At 33.0% G+C, this 26,983-nt stretch overlaps 1 protein-coding gene and 1 long non-coding RNA gene across 3 annotated transcripts in view; one reads left to right on the forward strand and one right to left on the reverse strand.

The window, feature by feature from the left end:
• Ptprq (protein tyrosine phosphatase receptor type Q) overlaps window positions 1-6,995 on the forward strand; it is a 173,238-nt gene extending 166,243 nt beyond the window's left edge. Inside the window, exons 42-44 of the mRNA XM_074084025.1 lie at window positions 244-379; window positions 5,124-5,247; window positions 5,493-6,995. Of these exons, the coding sequence (XP_073940126.1) occupies window positions 244-379; window positions 5,124-5,247; window positions 5,493-5,530 (298 nt within the window). The 3' untranslated portion in view covers window positions 5,531-6,995. The remainder of the gene's footprint in view (window positions 1-243; window positions 380-5,123; window positions 5,248-5,492) is intronic.
• LOC141425807 (uncharacterized) overlaps window positions 1-26,983 on the reverse strand; it is a 153,466-nt gene that overhangs the window by 125,900 nt on the left and 583 nt on the right. The window lies entirely within an intron of this gene.

A 26,983-nucleotide genomic window follows, 5' to 3' on the forward strand; every position in this document is an offset into this window, starting at 1 on the left:
TGTATGTTATCTTTTAATACAATAAAAAGTTAAATATTTGATAAATTATTAACGGTAATAATTTTGCTATGTCTAAAGTCTTAGTAAAATTCAAAATCCAGAGAAACCTAAGAAACTCTACCTTTAAACAAGAAAAAAAACTGTTTAGAATTTGTTTTTATCGTATCTCTTGTTATATCTTCAATACCATTAACTTGACCATCCTTCACTGAATTATTTTCATGTAATCCCATCCTTCTGCAGTGCTGGAGTTGGAAGAACTGGAGTCTTTATTGCCCTGGACCACTTGACGCAGCATGTAAATGACCATGACTTTGTGGATGTGTACGGACTAGTAGCTGAACTGCGAAGTGAGAGGATGTGCATGGTGCAGAGCCTGGTGAGATGCCTCAGCTTGCATTCACTCCTCAGTCAGCCCTCACACTCTATGAGGGTCTCAGTGCAGTGATCTGCTTGTAAGTGGGTGTGCTGCTTTATTTGCATAGCAGAAGCTCTTTCCTGCATTGCAAACCTCTTGGGGAATGCAATTGGTGATTATGGGAAGACAGTCACCCTAATGTACTGTGATGGGTATGTAGAAAATAACTCATAACATTGATTTGTATTTATCATTTAGCAACTTTGGGGAGCATATAAAATATATCCAAATCAACTTCTTTTATTTAGAATGCTAGAGTTACAATTGGGAAAATATGTTTAAAATGTTGATTTTGTATCAACCCTCTACTGAGTGTCTATTTGGTTCCAGGAGCTATACTAGGTCAATTACATGTGTTGTGTTATTTAATCTTGATTTAATCATTTATTTGTAATTAATTGCCAATAAAACCAATCAACAGACTAGGTATTATTGTCTCTCTACATGTAGGCAATCAGATATACCAAGAGGATAAGTGATATTCCAAGATAATTTTATAATAAGCATCAGAGTCAGAATTCAAACACTCTTCTATCTAACTGTAATATACCAGATGTTCTTGGCTGTATCTTTTGAGTGGATTTTGTATGCTATACAAAAACAGAGTATTTCTTGCAGTAAATACACAGATTTGCTATATTTGCAGTATTTTCCAGAGTATGTCCAAAAAAACTATGTGACATCAAACTTATTAACAGTGTGAAGGAACAGGGTTCTTTGCTAAAACAAATATGAAAAAGAAATTAAGCAGAGAATTAAACGCAGAATTTCTTTAGGCTCAACAATAACAAATAGAAGGTGTAACATTTCCAAACTTACATGACTGCAAAACCTTTCAACATTTTTGGAATCCCAACCTATAATGCCAAGTCATATTCTTGGGAAGATGCTGCCATATGCTGGAGATATCAAACCTTTTCAGGAGAATGTTTGTGTATTCAAATCTAATGTAACTATATTTATAATTATTGTGTAATTATGTAAATTCTGAAATAAGAGCAAAATAAGAAATTGAAAAAATTATATAAAGATAAAAATACTTTTAAACCTTGCTGAGATATCTAAGAAAATACACAAAGGACAAGGTACCTTCATTTCGATGGTAGTTTTAAACATATATTTTAAATTATTTGTAATTTCTAAAGAAGTGTTTCAGATTTTCTTCAGATATGATTATATTGTTGTTATTTTTACCTCCTGGTATGGCTACACTATATTATACTAGAATTATGAAGAATGTCAGGCCTGCTAATTTCTTGTAATTCACTTGGACTTGCATATTCAATATGAATTTTAATCTATAGTCTCTTTGTAGGAATCTCTTACAGCTACTTCAATTCCATGACAATTAGGTTAAAAGTCAGCAATGTAATACTATTTAGATGTTGAAAGGGAACAAATGAACAAGGTGTCATTCTTCCCTCAGAATGCTTCAGAAACAGAATATAACACACGAGAAGGGCCAGCTTCATGGCTATGAACCTGGGCAGCTGCATTTGGTTTAATGTTTGCTTCATTGTCTTAATAATTTTTGAAAAGGAACTTTGCATTTTCATTTTTCTGTGGGCCCTGAAAATCAGGTACCTAGTCCTAATCCAAGGGTCCTATGAATACTCCGATATCAATCCAACTACTGACCACTGTTAAAATTCAATTTCCTCCTTATTTTTCATTAACAATTCTCTTGACAAGATTAATTGTTGGCTCTCTTGTCTAGGACAGAGGGTGGGAATGATAATTTCCTTCTATAGTCTAGAGTCAATTTTCAAATAATGAAAGTTGAAACAAATTTGCCCTGCTCTGCAGCTTTGTAGAACTAAACTTTTTGAATACTGTGTTTAGGAATGTCTATTAATAACTTCATCCAATTTAGTATGAACTTCATTCATTATGCTTTTTAACTAGTCTGAGCAAAATGTTTCAGGTTGGATAGGGGAATGGGAAGAACCAGATTTTAAAGTCAGAGAACTGAGGTCAAAATCCAGCTTTGCTGATTGTTGGCTTCTGAGACAGGTTAATTAACCGCTCTGAGCTATTTCTCTTTTGGGAGATGTTATCATTTTCACAAGTTTATTATCAGTATTCAGTGAGAGACCTAAGCACCAGCACAGTGCCCACCATGTAGCACAGTGTTCGACAAGATTTTGCTAGATTCCCACCTCATTGAAAGTAGGCACTCTGAAGCTCTCTTACATCTCTGTCTTGGTTCCCTGAAGTTATGCTCTTACTGTCTTTTCCCTAGGACAAAAAACAGGAAAAATGATTGTACCTTGGCTTTGGTCCTTATAAAACAGCATCTTCTTGAAAAAAGCTGGCTTCTTATTTTTCTCATTGGCACTGGAGAGTGATCCCCTTGTCTATGAAAAATGCTCATGACTCAGCACATACCACAGAAGCCATGGGCACAGGTGGGGAGACAGGAACTTCCACAATATGGTGCCACTTAAAGACACCAGAGGAGCACGGTCCATACCAGGAGAGAGCTTGGTTAGGACATTTAAAGGGCCTTGCTACTGGGTCCCCTCCCACTTTAAGATGGCTTACTGGAAACTCTCCACCTGGCCCCAGAGAAAAATAAACATCCACCTTTAGCCATTTACCAGAAACTCCCCACCTGGCCAAGAAGAATGACCCACCCTTATAATATTATCTTAGGAGGCTCAAAGAGCCATTGAAGATTTTCCATCCGGTGACCTTCCTGGGACTTCTCCACCAGCCTCCTATATCTAGCCCCAGTCTTTAAGTGGCAGTAGTTCCAGCTCTCTTGCTAGATTTTCTTCCTGAGTAAACCCTGTGCTGGTGTTTGAAAAAAAAAAAAAAAAAGGTGGGGAGTCCTTGTTGAGAGAATATTGTGCAAAGGGATAATACCTTGAAACATTATTGGTGCCTTGAATAAGGATGATTCTGCAATTAGTTTCTTTCCTGTTCTGAATTCTCCTGGAAATTTACTGGCATGAACTCACATGATGTAAGGAAATGCTATCATATTCAGTTTGTTGTCACACATTTTACACATATTAAGTCCTTTTAATTTCACAGTATAGCTTTTAGGATCCCCAGATGAGGAAACTGAGTATCAGAGGTTTAATTTTTAAGGTAACAGGGCTATCCAGGACATAAACTGGGTTTTCCATGACACAGAACAGCCCCCTTGGCAATAATACATGATGGCAGAGAGACCATGGAACCCACAGGACTATCTCATAGAGCTTGGCTTGCTCTGCTGGCTAAGCAGAGTTCATACCCATCATTTTTTCCAGTGGAGAAGATGAGACCCAGAAAGTCAGAAGCTTCATATATCAAATGTGACTTCAAATTCAAATGCACTTAAAAAAAAGTACTAGAATTCATAAATGTAAAATATTTTCAAAGAAACAATTACATCAATATGTTTCTATCAGTGTCTTTCATTGTGTGGTTAATGGAAAACACTCTTATAGAGTTACCGTGAGAAGTAACTTACTAGAAATTACTGTAAGAATCATTATTACTTTATGACATTTCATTTCTTGGCAAAATTGAATTCTGTAACTTGACCAGCTACCTGTTTTTTTTAAATACTTGACCCCTAATGACTTTTGCATGTTCTCCAAATTACATCTTCCTTTAAATGGTAAGGATTGGGTAGCTGTGAGAATTAAATGAGACTATGTCAATGAACATTTATTACACAACTACTACGGGCCAGGCTGTGTAATAGGTGATGGGAATACGGCAATGAGCGTGACAAAATTCTGCTCCCATAAGTCTGACACTTTAATTGTGAGATGTTAGTGGAAATGTTTTGGAATCCAGGAAGAAATAGATGTTGCTAACAACAACCAAAAATTTCTAAAGACAGAATAAATAGAGAAATTACAAAAAAAGGTTTTGAGGTATTGTAGGAATAGATATGAATATAACCTCTTTAAATGATCACTTTTGAGGATGTACTATTTAAATCTATTGTAAATTTGTGTGTATGTCCTAAACATTTAGTTTTATTCTTTTAAAGCCAGGTATGTTTTACATGTACAATTAAAGATGATTTTAAATATACATGTTTTTTAGCCAATCTCAGAAATTCTAATGGGCTATTGAATTGTATTGAATAAACTTAAAGAATCCAAAAGAATTATTTCCTCTGAATTTAGCCCACATATTCAGAGGAAATATTAAAAGTCCTTGTTCAGCACCTGGATGTTTGGATATTTCAATGCAGTTGCATTATATTGACAAATTGGGAACTGATGCTTGGCATTAAGTAAGCCAAATATCCAGGTGACTAGCAGAATTGTTAAATATATTTTAAAATGTGCTGATTTTGCATAAATATTCCCAATTTTAGATTTCAAAAATAAATACAGCATCTGCATTCTAAAGAGGAAAGTGTAATATCTAATAGGAAAAAATGGAAGCTTATGAACAACTTAAATAAGATTTGCTACTTTCTTTAATCACAGTAAGAAAGTATATATTAACACTTGGTATTTCATGGCAAGTATTAAAAAAAAAACATGAAACTGTAGGAAGCCACAGGAATTTAGCAGACTTTATGTTTGCAATGGTAGGAAATTATTGATGTACTATAGTAAACTCTGTTTCTGACTTAGCTATTTCACATTTGTTGAATTCAATACTGCTTTTCACTGTAATCATGTAACTGCCCTTACAGGAAAAATCCCCATGCCACCACTTGTTTAACTACTCTTCCTTTGATATCCAGGCACAGTATATCTTCTTGCACCAGTGCATTCTGGATCTCTTATCAAATAAAGGAAGTAATCTGCCCATCTGCTTTGTTAACTATTCCGCACTTCAGAAGATGGACTCTTTGGATGCCATGGAAGGTAAATAGACACAATGTGTACCCAGTTTACTAGCTTGCCACATATCACAGAGTATTAATTTCATGATAATCCCAGCTAAAAATGTTTTAGAAGCTAGGTTAGCACACATATCAATTTTTTGTTTCTCTTTTATCCAAGTTGAGGTAAGGGCCTTCCCCTCTGGATTATATTTTTGCCATGAAATATTTAAATCTTCTGAGCTTTAACTTCAGTATTCTCTTGTGACATGTTACTTTGTGTTTTAGGTGATGTTGAGCTTGAATGGGAAGAAACCACTATGTAAATATTCAGACCAAAGATTATAACTGGAAGATACTTTCAAATCCCAGAGGCCAAAATTACCCCCTCATGATTATGAATTGAACTGTACAAATTTTAAAAAATCTTCATGCTTCCTTTGCTGTGCCTTACTAAATGGTTTGACTATTTTTTGGACAGTTCAAGGAAATGTTAAGTTAGGATAGTAACTTGTTTTGTACAGAATAAATATTACGCATTTAAAATGTTTTTTTAAAAAGATATAGGTTTTTCAGGTCCTCTATAATTTTGGAATAAGTTAAATATAAAATTATTATTACATTAGCATTCATGTTTCAGTGTGACTTTAACCGATGCGTTGGATTTAATTTTGAACAAAAGCTGTAAATGTTGGTTCAGTAGTGTTATTTTGGCCTCCAGCGTGTTGTTGTTTCTTGTGGATGACTTCCAGGACTGTCATAATGATCTGTACTTCCATGTACGCCCCTGTGTTTTGAGTCCTCTGTTTTATGAGTGGTGAGATATCACCTCATGATCCTGAACAGCTGAACAGTAACCCCCTGACACTGAAGGGATTACTTAGCCTTTATGCAACGCACAGTAGCTCTTTGAGGAGAACTGGGGCTATTTAAATTGCATTGTAATCTTCAGTTTGAAAAAAATGGAAAGGAAAAATTAAAAGTGCAATTGCACATATGAAGTTATAGAGACCTGTCTAGCCTATCTATATTTGCACACTGTTAGGCACCAGTTACACCACTGTATTATATATTTAAATACATTGTTAAATGTATCCAAGTATTTTCCCATTAGATTCATATTCAACCTAACATTAACAATTTTGGAGGGTTTCTTCAGCAGAAATGTATAAAAGCAGCAGTAAAATCATATAGTGTGTTGCAAGCTTGTTAACTAATGATGTACTGTGGTGGTGCCAACAGAAACTCCTGAGTAGATTGTATTAAATGGACTGTTTCATTTCCCAAGAGTGAGTGTTTGGTGAAACTGAAGGTAACCAGGTTATAGAAAATTAGAGATTTATAAAAAGAAAATCTTTTGGGTTCCATTTTATTAGATTATGTACTAAGTTTATCCATATAAAATTGTCACAGCTCTCAATTAAATTCATAAAAAATAAGTGGCACCAATTATTCTATTTCTTCTACGATGTGAATTATATCTTATGCTCATTTCTGCTGGACTATACATATTGAAAATGTGATGGCCAATAAAACTGAATTTTAATGAGTTGAGTGATTTTGCAGCATGATTTCAGGGGTACTTAAATATAAATTTGATTTTATATTATATATTGAAATATAAATGATATGTTAATTACATCATATGTAATATATCTTACTATAAAATAATTTTGTATCTAAGTATATTATGACATAATATAAATTATGTCTGATATGAATAATTAAGATATAGTCATTTCCCAAGATATCCACAGAGACTAAATAGTTTTAATATGAAATTCATCCAAGATATTAAATCCTTTTACTTACAAGAAATCTCTGGAAAAATGTGAAATTTTCATGTTTTTTTGTGTCAAGGAAGTATACATAAATACAAGTCATTACTATCCCAACCACCAAGTTTACTCTGTAAAATGTTATGGAAAGCAATAAAAATCATGAGAAAACTAAAAGATTCAAATTGGAGTTGTAAATTCAGTTTCTTTCTTCAAGTTAGTCATTGAAAATGTACGGCATCCAGTAGGGTTTTTTTAATTCATGAAAAGCAGAAAACATAGCCTGTAGAAAGTACTGACTAGGTTTACTTTTTAATATATTAAATGATAAAAAAGAAAAAAATAGTTCACTCTACAGTGCTAGTCCATTTTGTAGAATATCTGTATAAATGTACAGAAAATAGTTTCAGTTTCAATTTGTTTGTATGCACGAGTCTCCATAAAGCAGAATAGTAATCTTAGTTATCTAAAACAATGCTTATCAAACTTCAGTTTTCATACAGATCGCCTGAGGATGGTGTTAATGTGAAGATTCTGCCTCAGTAGGAAAACAGAAGTTCTGAGAATCATTTCCAGCATATGGTCAAGCTGTAATATTGCTGTCTAATCTCAGGCCATACATTAAATATGTATGAATCTTTGAAAGACAGAAGACAGGACCAGAACAGTTTTAGATCTACCTGACATTATTTGAAACATTTTTTTTTAAGACTTGACTTCAGATTGGGGTTGTAGCATTCACTTACCATGCACAAGGCCCTGAATTCAATCCCCAGGACAGGAAAAAAAATTATCAGCATTATCAGCATATAATACATAACTTGTTAAATGCACATAGCTCATTAGCCACATTGAAAAACTGTAACTGAAATTTAATTGAAACTCATGCATTACTGATAGCTGAGGTATTTTTTATTAGATTATGAAACGTCCAAGTTCAGCCACCTATAAGTGGCTAGTAAGTGCAAATAAAATAATGAGGAACACCTGTAACATTTTTAGATCCGATTTGTCAAAATTAGTTGAAGCACATGTACAATGAATGAGCAACATGTGTTTCATATAAAGCAAATGTAACTGGAGTCTCTCAGAATAGATTGCCAAAGAAGAGAACAGCTGTGGGTATCACCTCTACTTTCATCTGCACTTAATTGCATGATTTTCTTTTAGTTTATAAGTGATATGTATAATAAGTCTTTTGAAAATAAAAATTATTTAATCTTTGACCACTTTATAAAGGAGATTTGTACTTTGGTACATTTGATTTTTAAAATGGAATCTAGGCTCAGCAAAGTATTCTATAAGCCTATGTCATTATTGGGATAACCAAGTCTATTTTCATCGACCAATTTTTTGAAAACTCATATTAAAAATTTTTGATACGTTCTGACACAAGGTAATTTGAAAATTTCCACTGAATGATATTTAAAAAGTGAAAACAGAGAACAGTTATAAAGCATAATCTTAGCATATCAACTTGCCTATTTAGGATGAGTAACACTTCATGGTAAATGATTTCACAAATACAGACAGTGCTTCCACGGGAAGTCAGTTCTAATAGATCTACCAGCTCATAGAAATGTTCTGGAGATGTGTTAGACCACACATAGAAAAACTTTTGAAAAGTAAAATAAACAATAAAGTTAAGATAGTCTTTTACCTAGGCTGACCAATATATATCAGTAAGACAGTGCCTCCAATTTTAGGATTGTATGGTACTTTGCGATACTAGTGTCATATTTGTATTTTACATGGAGACAGTGAAAATAACAATCATGGAGAACATATTGACTTTGCTAAATAAGACCATGGACACCTTTTAAAAAGAATGATTGAGTGTATTCTCAAGGAATTTTTACATTAAAATAAATATATATACTTGTATACAAATCACATAAAAATATGATATGGAAAACAAATCAAGAAAATGTTCATTTCAGATGAACATTCTGAATCAGTGCCTGCAATATTGCCCTTTGAAAGTTAGACTAATATAATAAAATGCAACAAAAACATTATTCTTCTCTGTTATCAGTATTGTGTTTCTAAAGTCAAAACCTTGTGTTTTAATGTTTTATAAAATACTATTGGGCTTGGAAATCATTTTAGTGAATTATAGATAATTTAGAGTACTATTACATATATCATTCCAATTAATCTTTACCAAATCCCTTAAGATGTTCAGAGTTCTATATATTATTTAAATAATAAAAGCTTAATTACATGGCCAAAACCACATTTTTTTTCAATACTGGAGTTTGAAATTAGGGCTTCACACTTGTGAGACAGGTGTTCCACCACTTAAACCACAATTAGTAAAAGGTAGGAGTTAAAACTGAGTTTCTCTGGCTGAAGAAAAACATTATTCCTATAATCCAATGCAGGAATCTCTATAAATCATGCTTTGAATAATGTGAAATGATCATTACAAAGAAAAGCCATAATCTTTACATGTCTAATTCCCAACTTGTTAGTTAGAGATTCTCTGCCAATAACATGGAAATAAAGCAGAGAAGATAATGATCTGCCTGAAACATATTTTTGGAGAAAATATATAACAGTAAGATCAAATACAACATTTATATAAATGAGAAATATACCACATTCTAGAGGCAAGATTATATTAGAAAGAGATCCATTCCTTCCAAAGTAATTTGTAAATTTAGTACAATTAACTTCTAAATTCCAAACTCCAAAAGATTTTTTTTCTGAAATGAAATATTAGTATTGACCACTTGAAGTTCAATATAAACCCTAGAGTCCTCAGGAAGCTAGTCACCCCACCCTCCAGCAGAACCTTAAAATAAGGTTTGAAATATTGAAATAACCATATTACAGTGAAAACAAAAACAGATTGACTTTCCAAATGAATCCAAGAAAATACATTTAACAATGCCACACTTGGGACACTCAACACCTAACTACAAATTACTAAACATATGAAAAAGTGATAGCATGCAACTTATAACCAGGAAAATTACATGAATAGAAACAGATGAATAAATAGCAGAAATTATCAAAATTAGCAGACAAGAACTTTTGATACAACTATTAAAAAATGCTAGGGTTTGGGGTATGGTTCAAGTGGTAGAGTGACTGCTTAGCAAATGCCCTGAGTTCAAGTCCCAGTATTCTCCCAAAAAATCTGCTAAAAGAGGTAAACAAATATAAATTCTCCTGGAAACTACAAAGATATTAAAAAGAAACATCTAAGGGTGAAGACCATAATACCTGATGCTAGAATTCTACTGGGTAAAATTAGGAGCAGATTAGAATTTGCAAAAGAAAATATAGGAAATTCAAAGATAAAGCAAACTGAAGCCCAGAGAGAAAAAGGGGCTAGAAAAATCAGGGATCCTCAGTGACCTGTGAGATTATTTCAAGTAGCTTAACATAACTCTAATCAGAATTATGCAACTGGGGGGGAGTAAAGAAAATCTTATTTGAAAAAAAGTCCGAATATATCCCAAATTATTTGAAATGTATAAATATGGGTTCAATAATCTCAATGAAATCTAAAGAGATAAATATATGCACAAGCACTATTTTTCTTATTTCTACATACAAACAATATCATTTCTATACAGATACATATACATTTAACTACACTAAAGCATATCATAATGAAATGACTATAAGTCAAAAATAAAGATAAGATATTTTGAAGGCAACAAAGAAAAGAGATTGCTGTTGTTGGGATCAAAGAAAACATGCTAATTTCTATTCAGAAATAAAGCAAGCCATGGAATGATACATTCAAAAATGCCAAAATCACTTCTTCAAACTAAGGTGACTTACAAAAACAACTGGAGGTAATATCATATTCAATGATGAAATGTTGAAGACTTTCACTGTAGTATCAAGCAAAAGTCATAATTTTTGCTCTCATAACTTACATTCAAAATTCTACTTGTATTCCTAGCTGTTATGACAAGGCTAGAAAAAAAATAAATGGAATAAAGTTTGTGGAGGAAGAAATAAATCTGTCCCATATGAGTAGGGAGCAAAAAAAAAAACATGTATAAGGAAAATCCTGAGGATTTTACAAAAGGATAAGTGCTATATATAACAAGTACTTTTAGAAGGTCTCAGGATGTAAGGTCAAAACACTAAAATCAGGGCTTGGGGCAGGACCCAAGAGGTAAAGCAATTGCCTAGCAAGTGCGGGTCCTAAAAAAATAGTTTTATTTCTACATACTAGTAATGAAGAACTGCACATTGTAATTCAAAATAGCATTAACACAATAGTATGTGCAAATATGAAAAACTTAAAGGAAAATTTTAACATAATATGCACAGGGCCTATTCACTAAAAGTTAAACATTGATGAGAAGAATTTAAAATGACTCAAATTAAAGATGCTTGTTCATGAACTCTAAAACTCAACATTGCTAAGAACTTAATTTACTCCATGTTAATTTGTAGGCACAGTGAAACAACAATGAAAACTCTGTAAGGCTTTATTTTCTAGAAACTGATAAACTGGCTTTATAATTTCTATGAAAATAATATAAAAGATACAGAATTACTAAAATTTTATGTTTTTGCCATTTGGATTTTTCTCCTTTTTTTATTATTGTTGTGCTGGGGGTACACTGTGACATTTATAATAGTTCTTTCTTATAATAAATCATAGTTGAATTTACTTCCTCCATCATTCTCCTTTATTTTCTCTTTCCCCATTCCTGGAATAGCTTCAACAGAACAACTTAAATTTTAAATAGAACACAGTTGGATGACATACACTAGGTAGATGTGTGTGTGTGTGTGTGTGTGTGTGTGTGTGTGTGTGTGTGTGTATGTAAGAGAGAGAGAAACAGAAAGTCTGAAAATAAACCCATGTGTAGATAATGACTTGGTTTGCAATAAAGAGGGTAAGTTAATTCAATAGAAGAAAGGTAATCTTTCCGATGAATAGTGCTGGTACTACTGGATGTGCATATGAAAGATCATGAGTGGCGACTTCTGTTTCATGTAACAAATACCAACATTAAATTGAAATGGACCAAAGACAGAAACCTAAAAGTTGAGATGATTAAATCTTGTGGAAAAGAAAGTAAAAGAAAATCTTCATGACCTTTGGGTAAAGAAAGATTTCTTAGAATATAAACAAAAATAAAATATGAAAAACTGTTAAATTATACTTCATCAAAAATATAATAGCCTCCTACTCTTCAAGGCATATGTTTAAGAAGAGAAAGTTCAAAACACAATATGCATTTGGACCAAACCAAATTGTACTGTTTACTTTCCCAACTCTCTACACTTTGTTGCCAAATTTATGCTCCTAACTCTCAACACTGATTATTTCATTGATCTGGTCAGTAACCAGCCCTTCAAGTTCACATTTTAAAAATATCTTTCCCACAGTATTTCATCTTTCTCTAGACCTAAAACAAGTTAGAATTCTTTCTGAGATGTGAAGAGGTTGGTCAATGAGTACAAAGTTGTAGTTACAGAGTAGGAACACATCTTGTTCTAATTTTTACTTAAACATATCTTACACATTTCCAATACCGTGCGTTGTCTGCTACATATCCCTCATTAATTAATTCTTACCTTTCTTAAGTACCTTTCTGAAGGCATTTTTTACATGTTCTTATCCACTGGAATTCTCCATTTACTCTGCTTGTAAACAAGGACTAAATGTGTCTCATGATTTTATCCATGTTGCATTTAGCATAACATCTTACACATGAGGGAAACTCAAGCAAGTATTTTCTATTGAAAATTCACTTTAGCAGAAGTAAAATAACGTTGCTTACATTCACATGCTAAAATAAATATCCTTTTAGTCAGACAGCAAAGAAATACCTCTGGATCAAAGATAAGCAAAGGTAGAAGAACTGACAGTCAATGCCTCTGAGTCTTAAAGAAAATATTTTTTCTCTTTTATCATATTATGTTTAATGCAAATGAGGTTGTATTTAGTATATATTTTAAAAAGATTTAATCAAAACTAGTTTAACTCAAAAAAGAGGGTGAGGCAGTTTCAAGATATCCTGGAACAAGATATCTGTTAGGGTGAGGCAGGTACTGGAGATGCAGGGGCAGGTGTGGACTGAACTGCCAGCATGTGCATGTATGGAGGCAGGCACTAGGTCCAGAGAGTACAGTAACAAGGAACAGGTGGTAAACCAGGCTAGCAGGACACTTGAGAGCAGCCTACTATGAGGTAGCTATCATAACAGGCAGGTGAAACAAGGCTAAAGAGAGTCCAGGAACTGGCACTATTCAGATCCAAGTAAAGTCAGTGGCAGGGAAGCGGGTCAGCCGGAAGCAGGGTTCTTCTCACCAGCTAGATTCAGTGGTGGCTCATTTCCTCGGGAGCATACACAAAGCAGAGACTCAGGCTGGGCCAGTAGATGATTAGATAGATAGATGATTGATAGATAGATAGATAGATAGATAGATGATAGCTAGGTATGTAGAGATTAGATAGATGATAGATTAGGTAGATCAATAAAGATTAGATAGATAATATCAACAGACAGATGATATAAGATATATAGATAGATAAATACATAGATTAAATAGACGATAGAGATAGTTTATAGATAGATAGATCGATAGTGATCAATTCCTGATCACTAAATAAATGGTAACTGAATGAGTGAATGAATTAATGAATGAGTGAACAAATAAATGTTTTGAGTAACTAGCATACCATAGAGATTTAGAAGTAGAAAATTATCAAAATCAGGTACCCAAAATGTATTACCACTAACTTAACCAAAACAATAAAAATAACAAGTTAAAATGGTCATTATTTGTAGAAAAATGTATACCTAGAATGTACAAATAGGTTGAAAAATTATAACCAAATAGAAATTTTGTAATTCAGGTGACTGCATAATAATTACTCAAAAACAATGATCAACAAATTAATATACACAAAAGGAGGAAAATTAGTTCACTAGCAATGTTCAAATTGTCAAATACCAAGAGGTTAATTTCATGTTTCATTTCTGAAGAAAACTGAGTATTCAGAAAAATTTTAATGTAATTATTTTAGTAATTGAAGCCTACTTTTATTATTTTAAAATAAATTTTTATAGAACATAATCCTTTAATTCCTTCATGAGGTTAATATGGCAATATCAAAATCTTTTTAGTATTTGATTATGTCAAAATTGAAAGTCTTTGTGTGTGTGTGTTTAACAAACTTTTTATTATCACACATTAACAGTGTAAGGGGGTTGATTGTGATAATCCCACAGATGCATGCATACAATGTATGCCAACCTATAAGAAAAAATTACTGAAATAGATTTCAAAATGTTGATTACTGATAATGTTAAGAGAACCACCTCCTATATATTGAAATGTTTTATTATTTAAAGTTAAGAGTGAACTTCTGAGAAGCAGCACATAGTGCAATGAAGCAGACAAGTTTATTTAAAACGGATGATGTTATAAGATTTTAATAGCTAATGGAATAAAGGATAAGTTATTAAATAAATGATGGCAGGAAACTTGGCTGATAGAAAGAAAATGTGATTATGTTAGATCTAACCCCTTCAACAGAAACCAAAACAGATTCTGGAGAGAAGGGATCTTTAAAATACTTTGAATATATCTCCATTTAAAGTCTTCAAATAATTTCACTGTTTTCAGACACAGCTCCCTCAGCTTCTAATGCTCAATGGGTTTATAATCCCAATGTTACACATTAGCATTTTCTTCACAGGTTAGCATTTAAAGATGTGTGTCCCAGAAACAAAACCTGAAGTTTAAGCCATTGGCTTAGTTTGCCTTACTTCTCCGTCTAACAGATTTCATAAAAGTAGCTTATCATATAATCTATTATAATTTGAAATGATCAGTTAAAATAAATTGCAGGCCAGACCAGAGATATCTCTGAGCAGCCAGACACAGTTAAGCCTAGAAAGTAGCCTTAATCTTATTTGAATTACATGTGTAGGTGAAACTTAAATTGGGCCATCTTTTGCAAATGCCACTATCAAAGAAAAACAAAACTTGAGTTCAACAAATCAAAAGCCACCAACTAAATTATAACTATATAGTCAGGAACTTTCCAATGAAGCAGACCAAAGAAAGCAACTGTGTAACAGTAACCAATCCAGTTTTCCCTTGTTTTCACACAGGCTCTGTAAAATCATTCCACTAGACATTTCTTCAGCAGAGCTTTACTATTCTTTCTGTTTCCTGTTTCCCAATTCATGAGTCACTGGTTGCTAAAATAAAGTCTTTAAAATTTTATTGTGTCTTACTTTAGCTTTTTCTAGACCTTCTTAATATAACTGAATTTGTCAGATAATTGAAGCTTATTATTTGAAGCAAGTTATTTGGTTCCTGCTCCCACAATCTTCATCTTTATATATCAGAAGCAACTTGGTCTCACCAGAAAGCTCAGACTTACTCCAAACTCTGGGAAAAACTCAGTGTTTATCCTGAGAAATAAAAGATAACTCCTCAATACTTTGGGGTCAGTATCAAGGTTACTTTGTTAAATATACAAAGCTCCATTTTGTATATATACCACATTTTCTTTATCCATTCTTTGGTTGATAGGCACTGCCAGGAGCAGTATAGCAAAATATAAAGAAAAAGGTTGCATACTTACTTAAGTGAACTACACATTCTAAATAAATCTATCAAACAAGAAACCATTACCTGACTTTTAAATGATATGCCACATAATCTACCAGTAGTGATACAGAATGGCTTGTACGTCAGTTCTCATAATATAATGAAGTATGTGATTATACACCAAGAAGTATGCCCTCAGGTTGACTTCTAAGCGAAAAAAAAAAAAAGGAAAAGAAAATATAACAATTTGAAACATGTTTATGCAAATTTAATTCTAATGAGAAATTATTTTTGAAACAAAAACTACTTGGGGGCAATTGATTTATCCTAGCATTAATTTTCTTTACGTTTAGGCTATGTTTTGAATGTGCTATGTGCCCCCAAAGGTTCATGTGCTGGAAGCTTGGATCCTTGTGTGTCAATGCTGACCTGGTAGAACGGATAAGTGGTGGGGCTACATGAGTGGGTTATGGGAGACCACCATGGAAGAAATTAAAGCCTGTCTCATGAGAATGGCATAAGTCTGATGTGAAGGGATTCATTCTCATGAGAATGAGATGTTTTGAATGAGACTACCCCAGGTGCTTGGCCCATTCTGTACACACCAGGTTTCCTTTCTACTTCTCTAACATGTTGTGATTCATCTAGGGGGCCCTTATCAGGATGCTGGCACCATGCTGTTTGGATCTTCCAGTCACCAGAATTGTCGGCCAAGTGCATTACACAGCATCAAGTATTTTGTTATGGCCATATAAATATACTAACACAGCTGTTTTCACTTTAAATGTACAATGTAAATATTTTCAGTTGATACTAACTCTTAAAAGGATATTATTTTAAAAAGGAAGTAATATCTAATGAACTTTAAATGGCTCTCAGTAAGCACTCAGTACATACTAATATTTATCATTATATTTATTATGATGTGAGATTCTAGAATTAGAGTGATTGAATGAAGGGTTTACGTTTCTTGACATATTTTATAATCCATGTTTTATTTTTTTTTAATTATTCATTTATTCACATGTGCATACATTGTTTGGGTCATTTCTTTCCCCTGCCCTTCCCCCCCACTCTTACTTCCAGGCAGAATCTGTTCTGCCCTTGTTTCTAATTTTGTTGAAGAAAAGGCATAAGCATAATAAGGAAGACAAAGCATTTTTGCTAGTTGAGTCAAGGGTACACGAAAGCAATGTTAGGAATATTTCCATATTTTAAAGTAGAGCCTTACCGAAGAAAAGGACTTGCATAATGTACCATGGCCTGTGCTTTTATACTGTAAATAATATCTATTTTTACTATCATAAAATCATTTAGCTATATATATTTTGAGAAAAAAAAATCATGATCAGGGATGGTCAAGTATTCAGAAGCTGGATGACCAGGAATAAGTAACCCACCACTGCTTTTAAATCAAAAGTCTATAAATAACTTGTCTTATAAACATAGCCTGAATGACTGAACTCAAATTAGTGTACTGTGATTGAATTGTGGCAGTCACACTCATGTCTAAAGTTTTGCAATTTCCATGACAAGTAAATCTTCTTACAAAATGTGTCTTGAGTAGAGAGCCGCTAAAGATCCCAGGAACTGCTACCAAAAACAAATGTTGAAGAATTACTTTGAAAAAGAGTAAATGAGCATTACATCTTACACTGATTTACATACAGCTTTTGGGGGCAAAGCATCAATATAATTTAAACAAATACCAACTAGAAATAAGCATCTAAAAAAGAACCATGGCACTTCATCTCAAAGAAGGTGAATGAAGGTTTTCATAATTATCACTTTCATTCATTAATTCCTAAAAATTACAGAGTATCAATTTTAGACTAGTTATTCTCTGTAATCTAAGATGAGGACTCAATAGTTCCTATCCTATGTAATGGGTAATATGAACAAATGGACATTGTAGAGCACTGTGATGAGTGTTGGGAGATAAATAATCATAGAACCAGACACTGTAATCAATATTCATGATGTGGAAAATGGCGGCTGTGGAAAATGGGTATAGTGTGATGACCCACACTCCACAAATAATCTGTATTTCCATATTGTCGTGAACTTCAATGTGCGAGCATACTGGAGAAAACATCGCATTTCCAAGTTTTCTGTGATTTGTATTTTCTTTACCACCAAATTTTGTTTCCAAAAAAGCAAACATTAGAAAGATGATGTGCTTACCCTAAAACCTTTTCTGTTAACCTATTAATATTTAACATATTAAATAATTCTGGATTGTGTGTTAATTTTTATAATCTCTTGATTCTTTTTAAAGAATTGATTTTGATGGAAGTCTAATGGTCAATTTCAAACTCAAAATTACTTCACAACCTTACCTTTTCTCCTATGTGTCTCTCACTCTCTTCATCTCCCTCCTTTCTCTGTTTCCCTCTTGATTATTTGTCTTTACTCTAATAGGCTATTTAAAGTCCCAGAGCCTCAGAATAGTTATGCTTCCTACTTCTGAAGGTAGATCTAAGTTACTGCACTCTCAGAAAATTTCACACTAATCTTACCGAATCTCATAAGATCATACTTCACATTTCCTGTGGTTAAGGTTCTTACTAATGAAATGTATTTCTAAAACTCTTCAAATAACTCACCTCAGCCAAAAATAGTATTAGGGTATTATCATATACCTAAAAGCTGATCTTAATCATCACTTTAATCTTCAAAAGATAACTCATTCCTTTGAGATATCTGGGATTGCCTTCAAAGTCAGGAAAAAAACCAACATTTTTGGTGAACTGACATGGAGAAACTTAAAGAAAAAATCTGTTATTAGAGTTTTAGAAAAATATTTGAAATACTAAATCCTCAAAGAAGTAAAAATAAAGTTAGGAAACATGAGAAGTCTAGGTATTTTAGAATCACATATATAAGATTAAAGAATTACTATCTGGAAAGGACTTGATTCTCTTATTTTTTTAAAAAATGGCAACATATGGCCTTAATGCTACTACGTCATAACATAGTACAAAATCTAAGCGCTAAGCCTCATTAATTGATCTAAAAGAAATAGTGAAAGAATATCAAACCACTTTTCACACTTACACTTAAGCATAACAACCACAAAATAATTGCTGCCTCTTGGCTAACCTCAAATACAAACATTTCCAGGAACAGCATAACATTCTTTCTTTGTGATGTGATGTTTCTCACTAACCCAAAACAAAAACTGACACACAAGGAAACAGCTCGTTGTGTCATGGAAAAGTCATGCTACTTCACGGTCCAACTTCATTTTTTTACAAAACCAATAGTATAGATGTCTAGAGTCATTCCTTATATGATTCATTTTTGTGCCCAGTAATCCTCAAAATGAGGGGTTTTCCTGATCACAGATTAAAATTAGCATGTTGACCATACTTCACAAAGGGATACAATGATTATTCTTTCTTGCCTGGGATCGGTTAGTGCTTCTGGTCATGGCTGTGAAAAGAGCTCACTTACAGTGTGTACACACATGGGTCCCAAATGAAGATTAAAAAAATTCTGTATTCAGTCTAGAACCGATTTCTTGGATGCACTCAGGTCAGATACGTGAAAGGATACAGGACACAGATTAGAAAATGAAGCATTAGCATGGATTTACTGTTGTCATGACCACTAAGGCCTAATAGAAAGAACTAATTGATTTTGCTGTTTTCACTTTTTAAGAGGTTAAGCAAAAGTTTCCCTTTGTGAGTGTGAGTGTGAGCGTGTATAATGGAACAAGTGGCAAATTGTACTAATGACTCTGTGACGTGCTTTAGGCCTCCATTGTTATGTGGTACTCTGAACACAGAAAAAGCTATATCAGAAGTATATAAAACCTTAAATTACCACAACAGCTGAATGAAGAGAATAATTCTATTGAAAGGAAATTAATGAACAAGTGTCAAAAGGGACAGTTGGCATCAACTCCAAGAGGATTTGGAAGTGAGAAGTGGAGTGGAAGCTTCTTTTGTTGATTTCCAACAGCATGTAATTGTTTTCTTGAAAACAAACTCACAAATTCTACCCTCAGCCTTTGCTTTCCTTAGATCAATGTGTCTACCATACTTGAGGGAGAAAAGATTCAAACTAACCTGTTTCTAAGTAACTTAAAAAATTTGGAACTAAAATGTTTTAAGTTTTCACTGTTTTCAGTAATAACCTCATTTAAAATAAATTCCATTCTGTCAAATAATACATGAATACTAATAAAAGCATTTTTTCCTAATTATTAAATCTGACTAAAAAAATTAAAACTGATTGAAAATTGGAAGTATATTCCATTTCTATTTTAGGAGATACTATAAAAAAGGAATTTTTAATAAAGTCTTTATGAATGGCTTACATGGAATAATTTATTAAATGCAATATAATTCATATTAACAATACAAATATATCAAATTATTTAACAGAAATTTGTATTGTTTTGGCTTATCTAAATTATGAGAAATCTCAAAAACTAAAATTTCTCCTTGAAAAGATCCTGTAATGCCTTTTCTTCGTGTGCTTTTTTGTACAAATAGGTTTTGTTTTATTTTTCTCCTTATCTCTGTTGACATATTTTCATTTAGACATCTCAATAATTTCAAAAGAACATAATATCTTCAAAACATGTGACGTCCATTTAGAAAAGACTCTAGATGAGCTACACCTCTAGGCAAAGTATACAGAGCATCCATGTAGTGGCACCATCCCTTTTATCCACTAGAATCCCCTGCTCACCCTCTACCCTTGTCCTTATAACTCCAACACGTGGGATAGACTGATAGGGAAAAAAGACAGGACATGTGAGCATTGTGTAACTTAGAATGTGGATATGTAGTCTTACTACACCACTTTTACTCTATCATAAATGTGCTAAACTATTCCATCTCTTCACCTTATGCTTCTCACTGTGCATTGTAGAATAACGAAATGGACCTTGTGTTTTGACCATCTTAATTTCAACATCTATTTTGTGACATCTCCATGATAATGAACATGGAGACTACCACTGCATCATTATTTCCTAATGGGAAAATTATGATCAGAATTTCAGATCTGAATTTCAGCCATCAGTAGTCAACATTGACTCTTTTGGCTGTACAACAAGAAAAAAATGGATGTTACCCACTAGGTTCCCAAGTAAACATTCAGCACTCCTCTAAGTTACATTGCCTCTAAATGCCTACTCTTCAAGTCACTTTAAAGATGTTAAGAATGAGAACTTCCTTTTGATTTTGTAAATCACTGCCACAGGAGCCAGGTTAGTTCATAGCATGGGATCTTTGGTGAATAAATGAGAGCTATTCTTTGTGTTGCTTTATACTTCTTTAAAATGGACACAACTATGTAACATACTTGGTAAAAATACTGTGAATATGTAATGGAGATTTTTTATTTAAAGCACTTCAACACAGGGCTGCAACTTATTTTTTTTAGAGTCGAATAACAATTACAATTTTATAAAATAAAAATATATCTATATATTATGTCTTTAGTCTCTATAAAATAGCAATTCTTGAACATGATATTGCTACAATTCAAACAACTTACTTATACATAAATATGAGCAAATGAAAAATCAGTTTAAGTGGTAATGATGATAATGACAATGGTATTGTGAAATCTCACAGCAAAGCTTTTCTAATATCCCCATGTCTAGCCCAGGTAATGAAATAAGAGAAGATAAAATTTAGTATTATGATTAATTTTATGTGATTAGTAAGCTGCTGAACATGTATTGCCTCTAACTAAAAAGTTCCAGATTACATGCAACTTAAACACATTGTAACTTTGATCATCTTTCATGTACTAAAATGTATTATCCATATACTAAGATATCTTGGTTTCTGAAAAAAATGTGAGATACGTATGTAAAACTGATTAAACAGTTATTTTTTTTCCCAAACTGGTACAGAGACTTTATGGAGTAATGTGTTTGTACAGTGGTTGCTATTTGTCATGGTAGGCCATGACATAGGCATTAAAGCACCAACCATTTTGGGCAATATGTCATAAGCAGCCAGTTGGAGGGCAGTAAGAAAATACTTGGCTAACCATTCTACACTAGAGACATTTGCTTAGTTTAGCAAGATAGTAATACCAGGCATTTCTATAACTTAGATTGTATAAATATCAGAATTCATTTTGTTTTGTAAAGATTTAAGCAACATAAAAAAATCATTCCATATATCTTAGACACTTTAAATATTAGCCATATGGAAAATCATGAAAAAATAGTTATGTAATATTTTAAGTGAAAAAGTTAATGTAGATGTATAAAATTGTATTATATTTAAAGTTATGCAGTATAAAATTTAAATTTTGTAATATTAAATAAAATTCTATTCATATGAGAAACAAAGCAGAGTTTAATTCTTGAGGGTGATAAGTGGACCCATGAATTTTTCTTCTTTTTTTTTTTTTCTCTTCTTTTAATTATAATTAAATAATATAATATTAATTTCTATTCAATATTTATCATATGTTAGATACTGTATACTGTGTTTTAATAAAATTATTTTAGTCTTTGAAACAATCTTACTTTTATTTATTTTTTTAACTATCTTAACCATTTTTAAAGCTTGCAGTTCAGCATTGAAACAATATTATAAAATGATGTTATTTCATTTTAGAGTCTAGTTGTTGAATTCGGAGAAGCTAAAAAACTTGTCCAAGCTGAAGTGGTTAACATATAGCAGGGCTGGGCCTAGAATTTCTGTTTGCTTAACATCAAACCTCACATTTGTAATCCACAGTACTTTTTTTAAAATAAAAAGTTTATATATCCTGTACTCTGCACATTATTCTTATTTATGTATAGACATATGTAAACATCTATGGTGTTTTTCTGGGAATTAGGGTGACCAGCTCATTCTGATTTGTTCTGGACTTTCACCATTTTGGGGCTGAAAGTCAGGCCTAAGCAAACCTACACCACTGGTCACTCACAAGAAAGGAATACTTAACCTGGGAGAGTTCTAATGGTGCACAATTTTACTCTCAGATTCAGAAATGTGGATGAAAGGGATAGGGAGGGAGATGCAGAATTGAGAAGAGGACTTCATTTTTTGCACCAAGGAATGAATGTTTCTGAGCAAAAAAGAGTGTTTGCTATCTTCTTTTCTGGAAATCATGCCTAGGAAATAAGAAATGAGCAGTAAACTCTTCGTGTGTCATTTTGAAGTTAGTGCATAAACCGAATACTCTAGCTTCAACTCTCTAGCTGGATGGTGATGGGGGGTGAGAGCAAAGAGCAAAAAATATACTCCTTTAAAAGACCTGGAGAGCAGCCTCTTTGGTTCCCTTTTGCTTTTCCTGGACTCATGTCTTTGGGGCTGCTTTTAAAAGGCTGCACTATACAAGTCTTTCAACCAAAGTCTCCAGCCACTTTTCTATCTCACTACCACCATCTGTTCACCTTTAACATCTTTCTTTTTCTTCTGCTTGGTTTGTGCCCCTCCCCCATGTCCTCTGAAGTGACTCAAATGTTGTCAGTCTAAGTGCACAACTATTTTTACCACAGTGTTTGGGAATCTCTGGGCACACACTGTCTGCAGATTAGGTAAGTTACAGGTGCCCAGGTTCATGTTACTCATTTAGTAGCCACAAATTTAAAGCACTAATCTATCTCTTGTGAATTTGAATTTTGCCTTTCACTTAGTGGTTCCTTCCTTTGCCTTCTATTCTTTAGGACCACTCATTGCCCTTGCTAGATGACCCTGCTCTCTGTAGGCTAGTCTGTGTTCTGTTCCTTCTTTCTTTTCTCTCTATCCTCTCTCCTTTCTTCTACCCCTTTTTTCTTTCTTTCTTTTTTCATATTTGAAAAAGTATGATCATTTTCTGATAGGCCCTCAGTTCTACTTTCTCAACTAATGACTGAAATTGCTTTCTTTGAACCAACAATTTGTCAATATCTCCAAATAACCATAAAAAATTCTTTACCAGTTTCTGACAAACCCTCAACTGTGTGTCCATGTTTATTTGTTCTTTGAGTTTCTTCCTACTGTGACCGCCATCCCAATATACAGGTTCTCCCAAATGCTTCAACTTTACTCCTCAGAAGTACCAACCCAACATCTCAGAAACTTCTGTCCCCAAACCATCTTTCCTTGAAGTTCCCATTCAGCAGAAACTGTTCATTGTCATATACTCTGAGGGGACTGCATTCCTTTCTTTCCAAGTTCTTAACTCAGTAATTCATTTGTGTGACCTTTAGTTACTGTCATTTTCCCCCATTAATCTGAAATTTTAATAAGAGCATAAATGCATGAAAACTTATCATTAGTCATTAGTTTCAATGTTTTCACTTTGATGATATCATTAACACAAATAAATCCCCCAATTTATCTTAGTCATCTTTCTTACTAAATTTAGGTTTTACAATGGATTCACTACAGGCCTTATGAATTGAGAAGACCATTAATATTTGTTGAGTGTATATTCCATACTATGGACTCACATATATTATTTCATTTCATACTTCTAACAAGAAGCCTATTGTGTATGTATTATATATGTCATTTTATCTCATAAAACTGAGGCTTGGAAGACATAATTAAGAATGGCTAGAACTTAGATTCTGTCTTGCTCCAAAGTTCTCTACCACATACCTTCTTAAAGGCACATTGTTAAACCCATTGTTAACTGAGATAACCATATTCCTTTTCTTCACTGTCCTCTCCATAGAGAAAATAATTCAAGCTTTTTTGAAGAAGATGGAAAATGCATTTAAAATATTTAAACATGAATTAATAATTAGCTAGTATACTAATTGAAATCTTTCAATTCTATCATATACTTAGTTTCAGATTTTATTATGAATGAACTCTAGGTCCTTGGAATGGTATATTAACAACATATTTATTTCCATATTATTACTTACTTTTCCTTAATTTTTGAAATGTATTTTAACTATTTGAAGCTTAAATTATTTCAGTTTACATCAATGTGTTTTGACCACTTGTCAAGATTTATGTCTTCCAAGTTCTACTGAAAAATATCATAACTGCAGTTACAGGCATCTCATATTTTGTAAACAGTTTGAGTTCCAACAGTTCTCTGTTAGTTGTTTGGAATCAGTGAGTTTTCTCCCACTGACTTAATCTAACAAAGAATGGTATTTCCCAACTGGCATTTTCTTTTTCTCTCCTCCCACTTCCTGCCCTCAACCTCCAAAACAACAACAACAAAAAGAAAAAGAAAAACATCTACTTAAACTAAGGGGAATACTAATGCTAAACTTACTGGTCCTAGAGCATGCTGGAAAATAGGGATTTATAATTTAATAAAGAATAACAATTCAAAGGGCAAAAGTTAACTTATCAATGAAAAGGTGCCCCCTACATAGGAGGCTCTTATCAGCTCCCAAAACCTCTCTTTATTTGTGTTTTAATCTTCTTTTTCTACATTTTTATACTGGTTGCTTCTCTACTGGTGACACTTGAATGAAAGAAATAAAAAGGAAAGAGAACATTTACATTATTTAGCAGGTTCTTGGTGTGCAGATTTCCTGGCATGTACCTCTGAAAGTCAGTGGAGAGCCACAAAATGGTAGTCTTAAATGTTACTGCTATTACCCAAGCTTCAAAACTTCTAAGTAGTAACAGTTTATCATTTTTCTCTTTACAATAATAAAGGTATTTTATAGTGTATACTATACTTTTTTACTTTGAATTTTGTTTTGTTTTGTTTTCTTATAGTGTGAGGGTTTGAATCCAGGGCCTTGCACAAACTAGGCAAGCACTCTACAACTGAACTACATCCCCACCTCTTTTCAATTTATTTTTAATAATATACAAAACCAAATATTGTCCATATTAATGAGTACCATGTTGTTTTGATACATTGTATAATGTTTAAATCAGGTTAAGCATATCTATCTTCTTAGAAATTTACCAGTTCTTTATGGTGAAAACTTTTTAAGTCTTTACTTCTAATTCTTTGAAAAATACATGTCATTATTGTCATCTATAGACATCTACTGTGCATTAGCACACCAGAACTTGTTGTTCCTCTAACTATAACTTAGCACTCACTGATTGACTTTTCCCCATCCCTCCCTTCTTTTTCCTTTCTCAAATATGCTACATTTTAAGTAACTTCACATCTTTAAAACTTTTATCTTCACGACAAACCTTGAGAGTATGAACATGTTTTATCATTATATCAATTTTATGGATGAAAATATGGGGATTAGAGATGTTATGGTTAACTCAGTCCTCATAGGTCTGAAACAACTGACTTCTAAGCTTTCCATACCCCAGTTCCAGGTTGATTTCTCCAAGTTTTTTGTCCCTTTATCAATTTCATTCATCCCTCTAGATTGAAATTCTATGAGAAGTTGGACTATTTTATCCTTAGCACCTGGTACACTATCTGACAGTTAGTAAATAGCAAATAAATATCGAATACATGAATTTCTGTCATTGTTATCTTAATTATTTGAGCAACAATGCCATGTAATTGCACTTGTCATTATATTTATAAGACACAGCATAGTGTCACTAAAAGCACAAGCTCATTTTCCATAACAAATGTTTTATTTGAGTTGTTGAAGCCTTCAATGTGTAATCTTAATTACTGACTTTAACAATCAAGGGACTGTTGGAAATGGAAGAAAAATCACAAAAAAATGTATTGGCCTCTTATTACTCTTCCCTGGGCTTCCAACCACTCCAAAAACCAAAGAATGGTTTTCAGATTTGAGAAGCAGTTATATAGCTACACAATAACAAATACATAAAACCTGCCAAAAATGTTACAACTTAATATCCAAAGCCTGTGACTCAATGGAGATTATGAGTAATTACCTTCTGGAATAAGCAACTTGAGTTAAAAATTTGACTAGTTCCTAATTATCTGACAGTTGATTCCTTGCATTATCTTCACTCTCTCTCTATATTTTTATAAAGTCAAATGGAACATAGCCTATAATCATCACTGCTTGAGGTAGAATAATAAGACCTTTCCATCTAGTTTTTCAGGCACTGACTATAAAGACCAAAAGCAAGGTTGACTGTCATCCCAAAGGATGACTTATCAGTGGAGGGAGTGTAAGAGAGTTCTAAGGAAGGAAATTAAATCAAATAAAGGAGGAGTAATAGGAGAAGAGAACAAAAACTAAAAAGGGGCAGGAGGACCTCACCAACAGCTGTGTTTTATTTTATTTCCTTTATGAGGAAAGCTTTACACAGCTTTAGCTATAAATGATAACAAATGCTCATCTTCCAGCTATATGCTTTACATACATGATATCAATTGAATCTGCACCAAAACTTGGTAAAGCAACCACTATTACCTTGAAGAAATCAAAACCTAGTACTTAGTCATGGATGCATAAGTAGAAATCAACCTAGCTGGGCCTTGAAGAGACTTCTTTGGAATCTAGGGCCCATGCTCTTCACCTTTGCCCTATAGTACCTCCCAAAGTACCAACCCTGTTTGTAATGAGCCATAAACACACTGCAATAAAAAATTCTATTTCTT

This window comes from Castor canadensis, chromosome 8, assembly GCF_047511655.1.
Source record: "Castor canadensis chromosome 8, mCasCan1.hap1v2, whole genome shotgun sequence".
Lineage (NCBI taxonomy): Eukaryota > Metazoa > Chordata > Mammalia > Rodentia > Castoridae > Castor > Castor canadensis.